The 11,734-nt window shown below is 42.5% G+C and overlaps 1 protein-coding gene and 1 non-coding gene across 4 annotated transcripts in view; both read left to right on the forward strand.

Annotated features, from left to right (window-relative positions):
* Positions 1-9,864, forward strand: part of BICD1 (BICD cargo adaptor 1) — a 263,984-nt gene extending 254,120 nt beyond the window's left edge. For all 3 annotated transcript variants that reach the window (XM_023208955.2, XM_023208956.2, XM_023208957.2), the window contains one exon: positions 9,519-9,864. In XM_023208955.2, the coding sequence (XP_023064723.1) occupies positions 9,519-9,606 (88 nt within the window). In that variant the 3' untranslated portion in view covers positions 9,607-9,864. The remainder of the gene's footprint in view (positions 1-9,518) is intronic.
* LOC111540666 lies at positions 6,064-6,167 on the forward strand. Its single transcript, XR_002731044.1, has one exon. It is a non-coding gene; the product is annotated as a U6 spliceosomal RNA (small nuclear RNA).
* Positions 9,865-11,734: the final 1,870 nt, after the last annotated feature.

The following is an 11,734-nucleotide window of genomic DNA, read 5'->3' on the forward strand; positions in this document are numbered from 1 at the left end:
GCAGGAAGATTGCTTGAGTTCATGGATTTGCAGTTACAGTGAGTAAAATCACATCACTGCACTCCAGTCTGCGTGACAGAGCAAGACCCTGTCGATAGATAGATAGACAGACAGACAACAGCTGTGTAAAAGTGTTTCTGTGTTTCTGTTTTCTGTCCACTCAGTAGCCTTGGTAAAAACTAAATTTGAAAGGTAGAGGAAAACATTGTAGTCAGCATTCAAAAGAAAATATTTGCTGTGACAGTGAACTTTATGTGAGATTACTTGAAAAACTGTAAAAGCAGGTTTGCACAGTCCCTGAACACTAACTGGAGAGTTTGCTGACAATTCCGATTCCAAAGGAAAGCTTTCCAAATCAGTCATGAATTGCCCTCCATCCTGGTGAACCTCCACATAGCATCTCAGCATTCCATCAGGACCTCGCCTCCATCCTGGAATGCTTCATCTTCAGCCACCTGGCCTCTGATGGTGCCAGACTTTAGTAGTCCGGTTGTGGTTTTCATCGTCTGCTCAGTGTTCTCTCCTTATCACAGCTGTTGCCCTTTTACCAGGGGAAGGCTTCTTTTGAGCAGGGGCAGGCCCAAACACTTTCCATGTGTGTCTGAGGAGTAGATGTCAGTAGCAGGCTACACGTGGTCGGGGTCAGAGCCGGGGGAGCTGGGGTGCCACAAGTGTGGAAGCACAGTGGCAGCTGAAGCCCAAGTGTCACATGGTCTCAGAGCCGGTTGTGCAGCCAGTTGTATCAGTGGAACATTGAGTTAGCACAGAAAGGTACATTACTGGCCAGGTGTCATGGCTAATGCCTGTAATCCCAGCACTTTGGGAGGCTGAGGTGGGAGGAGGGCTTGAACCCAGAACTTCGAGACCAGCCTGGGCAACACAGGGAGACCGCCCCCCAACCTCTACAAACATTTTTTTCAAAATTAGCCAGGTGTAATGGCACATGCCTGTAGTCCCAGCTATTTAGGAAGCTGAGGTGGGAGGATCGCTTGAGCCCGTGAGGTCAAGGCTGCAGCGAGCTCTGATTGCACCAGTGCACTCCAGCCTGGGTAACAGAGCGAAACCTTGTCTCAAAAAACAAATAAATAAATAAAAAGAAAAATACATTATAAAATAGGTTACTAGCCAGCAGTTTCCAATTGGTGTCTTTTAGTCGATTGTTCCCACCACCTTCAGCAACAGGGCTTTAAGAAATGTTCTTCGCAGCCGGGTGTGGTGGCTCACGCCTGTAATCCCAGCACTTTGGGAGGCCGAGGCGGGTGGATCACGACGAGGTCAAGAGATCAAGACCATCCTGGCCAACATGGTGAAACCCTGTCTCTACTTAGCGGGGCATGGTGGCGTGTACCTATAGTCACAGCTATTCAGGAGGCTGAGGCAGAATAATCACTTGAACCTGGGAGGCGGAGGTTGCAGTGAACCAAGATGGTGCCACTGCACTTCAGCCTGGTGACAGAGCGAGACTCTGTCTCAAAAAAGGAAAAAAAAAAAAAAAGAATGATAGTATAATTATAGATTTATCTCAGTTATGTAAGTAACTGAATGTAAATATTCAAACTCGTCTCAGTGGGATTCTACATGTGTAGCGGTTAAGAACGTAGGCTCTTCACCTACAGTCCATTCTCCACCAAGCTCCCCCAGCCCTTACCCAGGGTCTGGGTCAGTGCTGGGCACATGACAGCTGTTCACTGAATATTGATTATACCCAAATGAGTTAATGAGCTCGGGAATCAGGTTGCTTGGGTTGAAATCCCACCTCTAATATCCACTAGTTGTTTAATTTTGGAAAATTTCTTTTGCTGGCTAAGATTCCATTTCTTCACTTGTAAAGTTCAGGTGACAGTAGATATTGGGGGAATTTAGTGAGGCACACTCCTGGCTTGGAGTGTCTGCTCGGGAACTGTTATCAATACTCTTTTAGTATCTTCCCATTCCTCAAGACAAAGATCTGCAATCTCTTAACCTCTCTAATTTGCTTGAAGAAAGCATGGAGCAGGCTGCTGTTTTGTTTGCTTGTTTGTTTCAGATTGGGTCTGGCTAGGTTGCCCAAACTGGACTTGAACCCTGGGCTCAAGCAATCCTCCTGCCTCAGAAGACTACTGCTTTAAGTGTTTCCATTAAGTAGGAAATGGAAAGGCTGGCAGGAGATTTTTTTAACTTTTTTTTTTTCCACCTTGCTTGTTTTTTGAGAACCAGTTTGACTAAACAATTATGTGGTCTAGTTTCATCTGTTCTGAGATTAATGAATTTAGGTTGCTTACTACTGCCACAAGGATGATTTACTTCAAAGAAAAGCAATTTAATGAATTGCAAATATTTCCAGCTTCTCAAATGTTTCCAGTTTCTATCCACATGTATACAGCCTGGTCTAGAGCCCAGTTCTACTGTTCCCCATCGTGGTCTGCATAAAGAAATGATTAAATGCATATAGATCTGAAAAGACTCCTTTTCAAAGTTGCTGGGATGATGACTGACTCTCTTCCCACCCATACCCACTGCCAAATGGGTCAATGTTAATACTTTCATTGCCCTTTTTACTCCTTTTTGGCAGAAAAATTAACATATAGCCAACATTCAAATTCTTAGTATAAACCAAACAAGGTTTCAGTTCTTTTTTTTTTTTTTTTTTTTTTTTGAGACGGAGTCTCGCTCTGTCACCCAGGCTGGAGTGCAGTGGCGCGATCTCGGCTCACTGCAAGCTCCACTTCCTGAGTTCACGCCATTCTCCTGCCTCAGCCTCCTGAGTAGCTGGGACTACAGGCATCCCCCACCACGCCCGAATATTTTTTTTGTTTTTTTAGTAGAGATGGGGTTTCACCATGTTAGCCAGGATGGTCTCGATCTCCTGACCTCGTGATCCACCCACCTCGACCTCCCAAAGTGCTGGGATTACAGGCATGTAAACTCCCATAAGGGGTGAGCCAGTTATTACACCCATTTTTTTGTTGTTTTTGTTTGGTTCAGTTTTTTGGCTTTTGTTTTTGTTTTTGTTTTTGTTTTGAGATGGAGTCTCCCTCTGTTGCCCAGGCTGGAGTGCAGTGGCTTGACCTTGACTCACAGGAACCTCCACCTCCTGGGTTCAAGCGATTCTCCTGCCTCAACCACCCAAGTAGCTGGAATTACAGGTGTGCGCCACCACACCCAGCTGATTTTTGTATTTTTAGTAGAGACAGGGTTTCACCATGTTGGCCAGGCTGCTCTTGAACTCCTGACCTCCAGTGATCTGCCCGCCTCAGCCTCCCAAAGTACTGGGGTTACAAGCATGAGCCACCACACCTGGCCTTACACCCATTTTTATGTGATGAAATAAAGGTTTGGGAAGGTAAAATGACTTGTTCAAGGTCACATATCCTGAGCACAACTGAGCCCAGCGACTCCTACCTACCACCACAGGTGGCTGCACTGCAGAGGAGAAATCTGTTTCAGTTACCCTGTGAGGAGCAAAGTGAGAGTATGTAAATCACCCACCATGATTCCTTTTCCCTCAAACTGAAAAGGAATATTTGTTTAATGAGAAATAGAAGATGTGCTAAGAATGTTGAGTTATTTCACATCAGGTGTTCTGTTTCTCATTTTGAAAAATGATTTTCAGTACTGGGCGTAGTGGCTAATGCCTGTAATCCAAGTACTTTGGGAGGCCAAGGTGGGCGGATCACCTGAGGTCAGGAGTTTGAGACCAGCCTTGCCAACATTGTGAAACCCCATCTCTTCTAAAAAGACATAAATTAGCTGGGCATGGTGGCAGGCAACTGTAATCCCAGCTCCTCGGGAGGCTGAGGCAGGAGAATCACTTGGACCAGGGAGGCGGAGGTTGCAGTGAACCAAGCACTCCAACTTGAGCGACAGAGTGAGACTCTATCTTAAAAAAAAAAAAAAAAAAAAATTATTTTGTACTTCCCTCAGTTTATACATAAATTCAAACAGCTTTTAAGGTGAATGATTTTTTTTAATAAAAGAGCATTTTCTCACATTTAATAATGTAGAACTTTTCAGTTGGGCACAGTGACTCACCTCTGTAGTCCTCCCAGCACGTTGGGAGGCCAAGGTGGGAAGATCACTGGAGCCCAGGATTTCCAGACCAGCCTAGGCAACTTGGTGAAACCCTATCCTTTAAAAAAAAAATACAAAAATTAGGCATAGTGGGCTGCATCTGTAGTCCCAGCTAGTCAGGAGGCTGTGGTGGGAGGATCGTTTGAGCCTAGGAGTTCAAGGCAGCAGTGAGCCGAGATTGTGCCACTGTGTTCCAGCTTGGGTGGCAGAAGAGGACCCTGTCTCCAAAGAAAGAAAAAAAGGAGAACATTTCCATGTGTACTTTGTACAGGCTGATTCCATTGTAGAGCTAAATTATCAAAACTGTTTATAGATAATAGATATTACAATATGAAAGGAATGCCCAAGGTTTATAGCCTTGGATATAATATTGAAATATATAGAGTTGTTTAGTATTTAACACTTCCCTTCTATCAAGTAGTTTTCCACTTGGGAAAAAAAAAGAAATTTCCTGAAGAGGTATCCAATTTTATATCTTAGTAACAGTTTCCTAAACTTGCTGTTTACAACATGATCTACCTATGTAAAGTAAAATCGATGGTAAATGTTGAATCAACAAGTGGACTCTTGAAAATATTTAGCAATCACAACTGAAACTGAATTCATTCTATGACTTAAATGATTATAATTTATCAAATATTTATATCCAAGAAATAGTATCTTAAGCTGTAAGCCAAGAATGTGTGTTTTACAGGTTAATTTACACATAATATACACGATGTGATTGCAGCATTTTATGCATATTAAAAATGTAATACTATAGATAACTCACTTTATTTGAGAAATCTATCTAAAGGAGTGAAAAAATGTTCAAATCATCACGAATGATGTAAGGTCAAGATGTGAGGCAAAGTGAGTTGTAACCCATATTTAAGCTATTGTTACACACTTCAGCTGGTCAAGCAGAAATATTTGTCCTCCTTTATCAAAAAGAGTACCAAGGCCAGGCGCAGTGGCTCACTCCTGTAATCCCAACACTTTGGAAGGCCGAGGCGGGCGGATCACAAGGTCAGGAGTTCCAGACTATCCTGGCTAACACAGTGAAAGCCCGTCTCTACTAAAAAAAAATATATATATACAAAAAATACAAAAAATTAGCCGGGTGTGGTGGCATGTGCCTGTAGTCCCAGCTACTCGGGAGGCTGAGGCAGGAGAATCACTTGAACCTAGGAGGTGGAGGTTGCAGTGAGCCCAGATCGCGCCACTGCACTCCAGGCCGGGAGACAGATTGAGACTCTGTCTCAAAAAAAAAAGAGTGTTGGATTACACAAGGTCTTCAAAAACATATCTTTCTTGGGTGAACATGGTGGCCCATGCCTGTCATCCTAGCACTTTGGGAAGCTGAGGCAGGCCGATCACTTGAGGTTCGAGTTCAAGACCAGCCTGGGCAGCATGGTGAAACTCTGTCTCTACTAAAAATACAAAAATTAGCCAGGTGTGGTGGCACAGGCCTGTAATCCCAGCTACTCAGGAGGCTGAGGCACTAAAATTGCTTGAACCCAGGAGGCAGAGGTTGCAGTGAGCTGAGATCGCGCCACTGCACTACAGCCTGGGTGACAAAGTGAGATTCTGCTCAAAAGAGAAGAAAAGATAAAAACCAACCCCATATCTTTCTTGTGTAATGTGACCATTCTGTGTTACTTGCCATAAACCACATTGCATAATATGTTTAATTTCCTAAAAAGAAATGAGTTCTGAGGCCGGGCGCGGTGGCTCAAGCCTGTAATCCCAGCACTTTGGGAGGCCGAGATGGGCGGATCACGAGGTCAGGAGTTCGAGACCATCCTGGTCTACACGGTGAAACCCCGTCTCTACTAAAAAATACAAAAAGCTAGCCGGGCGAGGTGGCCGGCGCCTGTAGTCCCAGCTACTCGGGAGGCTGAGGCAGGAGAATGGCGTGAACCCAGGAGGCGGAGCTTGCAGTGAGCTGAGATCCGGCCACTGCACTCCAGCCCGGGCGACAGAGCGAGACTCCGTCTCAAAAAAAAAAAAAAAAAAAAGAAATGAGTTCTGGTGTTGACTTGCACAGCACATATAGTAAAATTGGAATGATACAGAGATTAGTATGACCCCTGCACGAGGATGACACACAAATTAGTGAAGCGTTCCATATTAAAATAAAGTAAAAAGAAGAAATAAAACACTTAAAAAAAAGAAATTAGCTCTAAGTCATGCATATTTACAGAAAGAAACTAGGTCCATGGAAAAGTCTGACCTGTAACCTGCTGTTTCCCAGGCCATCAAACTCTGTTTGGAGGGTCAAACATGAATCTTACCATACATTATTTTCTGTTTTCCTTTTTAAAGATTTTCTTTTCTGTTTTCGAGACAGAGTTTTGCTATTGTTACCCAGGCTGGAGTGCAATGGCGTGATCTCGGCTCACTACAACCTCCACCTCCCGAGTTCAAGCGATTCTCCTGCCTCAGCCTCCCGAGTAGCTGGGATTACAGGCATGTGTCACCACGCCCGGCTTATTGTTGTTGTTGTTGTTATTATTATTATTATTATTATTATTATTATTATTATTATTTGTATTTTTAGTGGAGACAGGGTTTCTCCATGTTGGTCAGGCTGGTCTTGAACTCCCAACCTCAGGTGATTTGCCTGCCTCAGCCTCCCAAAGTGCTGGGATTACAGGTGAGAGCCACTGCGCCAGGCCTAAGATTTTCTTAATTAATTAATTTATTTATTTATTTATTTATTTTTTATTTTTGAGACGGAGTCTCACTCTGTCGCCCTCAGGCTGGAGTGCATTGGCGCGATCTCGGCTCACTGCAGGCTCCGCCTCCTGGGTTGACACCATTCTCAGTAGAGACGGGGTTTCACCGTGTTAGCCAGGATGGTCTCTATCTCCTGACCTAGTGATCCGTCCGCCTGGGCCTCCCAAAGTGCTGGGATTACAGGCGTGAGCCACCGTGCCCAGCCTTATTTTCTAATTTATAAATGAGGCCGGGCACGGTGGCTCGTGTGTAATCCCAGCACTTTGGGAGGCCGAGGTGGGCAGATACTTGAAGTCAGGAGTTGGAGACCAGCCTGGCCAACATGGTGAAACCTCGTCTCTACTAAAAATATAAAAAAATTAGCCAGAGGCGGTGGTGGTCGCCTGTAATCCCAGCTACTCGGGAGGCTAAAGCAGAAGAATTGCTTGAACCTGGGGCGGGAAGGTTGCAGTGAGCCGAGATCGTCCCACTACATTCCTGCCTGGGGGACAGAGTGAGACTTCATCAAAAAAATTTACAAATGAAACTATGCACTATTTTCTTAGGCTTTTTGTTGAAGCTCCAGTTCTCCCATGTTTACTTACCACATTTTAAAAATAGGTAGGAAAAATAATTATTATCAGTGCTTGTCTTTTTTGTTGTTGTTGTTCTTGAGATGGAGTCTTGCTCTGTCACCCAGCCTGAAGTACAGTGGCGCGATCTCAGCTCACTGCCATTCTCCTGCCTCAGCCTCCCGACTAGCTGGGACTACAGGTGCCCGCCACCAAGCCTGGTTAATTTTTATTGTATTTTTAGTAGAGACGGGGTGTCACCATGTTAGCCAGAATGGTCTCGATCTCCTGACCTCGTGATCCGCCCGTCTCGGCCTCCCAAAGTGCTGGGATTACAGGCGTGAGCCACCGCGCCCGGCAATCAGTGTTTGTCTTAACCAGTACAGAACAGCAAATCTTCTTTTAAACTAAACTTATAGCACTTCAAAAAGTTTGGGAAGTAAGAATAACCTCAAGCCAATCAGATATTTTACATAATTGCGATTTTGTATTAAAATGTAAGAGATATAAAGGATAATTTCAGTACCAAAGATAAAAATTATTTAATACTAATTTTAATGACTCCAACAATATTAGCTTTAAAAAGCTATGCTTAAATAGTAATAATGAGCCTTGAATCATTCTCTCAAATATCACTTCTGACAGAAATGAATTATATAGTACTGACTTTCATAGTTTAAGGGAAAATAAGAGTTTTAGAAAAATACTCATCTTTTCTAATTAAAAAAAAAAAAAATCCCATGTTGTGATTCCCCCACTGCTAGTCTCATTTTGTTTGTTTGTTTGAGAGGGAATCTCGCCCTGTTGCGAGGCTGCTGGAGTGCAGCTGGAGTGCAGTGACACCATCTTGGTTCACTGCAATCTCTGCCTCCCGGATTCAAGCAATTCTCCTGCCTCAGCCTCCCAAGTAGCTGGGACTGCAGGCACACGCCACCATGACCAGCTAACTTTTTTTGGTATTTTTAGTAGAGATGGGGTTTCACCATGTTGGTCAGGATGGTCTCAATCTCTTGACCTCATGGTCCGCCCGCCCCGGCCTCCCAAAGTGCTGGGATTACAGGTGTGAGCCACTGTGCCCGGCCGCTAATCACATTTTAAAAGGCCCAAACCCAAATGTGTTTTGTCATTTTATACTAGGAAACTCAAATGATTTTGCTTCTTTATTCTTCAAGATTATTTATCCAGACACTGATAGGACTGAGCACGGGTTCATTCAAACTAGAGGCTATCATAGGTGGTCATTTGGAAAGCTACTATATACTTAACATGTGAAATGTTAGGCTGGGCTCAGTGGCTCATGCTTGTAATCCCAAAACTTTGGGAGGCCGAGGCAGGTGGATCACCTGAGGTCAGGAGTTTGAGACCAGTCTGGCCAATATGGCAAAACCTCGTCACTACTAAAAATACAAAAATTGGCCGGGCATGGTGGTGCATGCCTGAAATCCCAGCTGCTTGGGAGGCTGAGGCAGGAGAATCGCTTGAACCTGGGAGGCGGAGGCTGCAGTGAGCTGCCTGGGCAAAAGAGTGAGACTCCATCTTAAAAAAAAAAAAAAAAAAAAAAAAGGTGAAATACAAAACTCTTCTGTATTTTTTATACCTCCAAGCCCAAGTAGGAATCCTTAGAGCAAATTAGACTTCCACAGGCAAATTCTTTATCCTAGTGAATCTGGATCTACCAGATAACTATAGAATCCTCTAAACTCCAAAGCCTTGGTCAACCTACCAGTACCACCAGCACCAGTGGGAGCTCATTAAAAATGCAGAATCTCAGGTCCCACCCCACACCTAATGAATCCAAACCTGCCCTTTTTACTGAGATCCCCAGGTAATTTGAATGCATATTAAAGTTTAAAAAGAACTGATCTCATGAAATCTTACAGCTAACGCAGAGACCTAGGAGAACAACGCTGTGCAAAAATTGAAAAGAACTTCTGTAAAATGCTGGGGGCAAGAAAATAAAGAAAAAAAAAAGAGTGCCTTTCATATATCATTTCCTTAATACATTTCATTTTTCTTTTGTATGCCTTGTTTTGAAAAGCCACCATTATCTTGGCATGCTTTAGATGGAAACCATTTACTGTGCAAGATTTCTGTTCATGTTCTTAAATGTATGCAAAAATAACTTGTCTAACCCTACTACTGTGCCTGGCCCTTTGAAATGTGTTTCTTGCTGACGTGCTTGTTTCTCCTTTCCAGTCCTGACACAGCTCTCCCCGAGGAGCAGCCACATTCCAGCTCCCAGTGCGCCCCTCTCCACTGTCTCTCCAAGCCTCCTCACCCCTAGTCTTCATCTCCTGTGGACGAACATCTGGGGTGGAAGTTTTGTAGCCACACACAGGATACTGCCCAAGATCCAGCGGGTGTTTTCTTCTCAGTTGTTAGATGTACAATTGAATTAATGTCCATCATTTTGGAAGACGAGAGAAAGTTGAGAAGAACACGAAGCACAGCCCCTGATGTGATAAAACATTTTGTGGTTTCTCTGAGTCACAGATAAACTTCTGCCATCAAATGGCTACAGTTCATTTAAGTTTAAAAAAAAGAAAAAAGAAACAGGAAACATGTCTCAGATGGCTGGCTTTACCTCGATAGCGTAAGAGAGACCTAAGACATGTAAAATACATATATTGTAATATCATCTTTCCTCACACTCCAAATTCAGCTAGGGAAGTTGATTCCAGTATTTTTGTCATTGATATTTGTTTTGTACTTTATTTGCTACATGATTTATGTCTATAAAAATAATTTCTCTGAAGTGAATTTAATTCATTTATTTTCAAATAAGCATAATTTGCTCAATTAAGTATGAGTTTGAATTTAGTTTGAAATCTGGAATTGGCCAGACTGTGGTCATTTTTCTTGCACAAAATGATAAATGAGGTGCATCAGAATGTTAACAATAACTGTATTTTGCTGCTATGCTGGTATTGTTTATGCACTTATTTTCTAATCAGTAGCTTATTAACTGCTGGGTTTTGTTTTTGTATTTTTAACTAGAGTTCTTCACTGGACATTACCAAGTAAATCTAAGAAAGAGACTAAGTTATGATTTATTGATTTGATAACATCTTTAATTTTATTTTTTCATCGCAGTTGAGTAGATGTACTGGTGCTGCTCCTTTGTATGTGTGTATGTGTGTGATAACGTTAAAGAAGGCTCAATAACTTGAAGGGAAAAAAATGGTGTGTTTATTTAACAACCAGGATTTTTTTTACTTCTCCCAAAATCAGGGTCCTACTGAGTCTTTCCTGATAAAAGGTATCAAGTACAAACAGGAAAATATATACATACATAGATGTAAGATAGCCTTTAATTAATTAATTTACCCAGAGAGTGTTCAAAGTTTGATTAAAATTGTATGTTTTGTTGTTGTTAGGTTTTTTCATAACGAATCTTCCTTGCCAAAAAAAACAATAGATAATAAACCTTAGCTCATTGTCTACTTTTGACAAACACTCAGGTGCCTACAAACATTCTATTATCTTGAGATAATACATGTTCCTGGTTAATTTACAGATTCTGCTGGGTAACTTTTATGACTTGATTTAAGGCAGTGGATTTTCATAGCAAAATTTATTTTGCACATAATCTGACAAACAAGGAAAACAGCTAACTGAGCTGAAAGGTCTAACACTCTTGGGCTCCTTAACCATCAAGTGCTGCCCACACAATTGCTCCTAGCCCTGATTCCTTGTCTTTGTCAGGTAGCCTTAACTTATTTAAAACCATAAGGGTTTACCTTTTCATGTAAAGACATCTGTAACTTCTCTTCAAAACAAAAATGACCCTCACTGTTAACACAAAGGACAGTTACCAGTGTAGGGCACTGAGAAAGGAGATCCAGGAGCCACTCAGCTTATTGAGCGGACATGGGTGGCACAGAAATGGAGTGGTCCATCAGAGACCAAATGGTAAGTCATAAAGCACATTGCAGGAGCTTTTGTCAGTCATACGCCTATTAAGTAGTGGTCGCTATTACCAAAGCAACCAGGACGTTTTGTGTTCTTTATATGAGTGCTATTTTCCACAGTGTCATTTATTATGCAACGTGGAGTAAAGAGTTGAATTCTTCACCAAAATAGGGATTCAGGTTAAAGTACAGAAACAGAAACAAAACGATTCGACACGAAGTTCCTAACCATAGCAGCCTAACCTTCTGCTCTTTTCTACCTGCATGGCCTTGCTGTTCCTAAATATTGTCTTCATTTCATTGGTGTTGTGTCTGCCTGGTGCCAGTATTGGTGAGACTGTGGATTTTATCAGAGTTCAATGAAAGAAAGCTTACCCCGCCCTCACTTTTTGTTTTTTTTATTTTTCCCCCTTTGTCAAGCACCATGTGTTTGGACCTGAGAAGTGGCATAGCTGCTAAGTTGACTTTTAATAAAAACTGTTTGTGCCTGAGGGAAATATA

This window comes from Piliocolobus tephrosceles, chromosome 10, assembly GCF_002776525.5.
Source record: "Piliocolobus tephrosceles isolate RC106 chromosome 10, ASM277652v3, whole genome shotgun sequence".
Taxonomy (NCBI): domain Eukaryota; kingdom Metazoa; phylum Chordata; class Mammalia; order Primates; family Cercopithecidae; genus Piliocolobus; species Piliocolobus tephrosceles.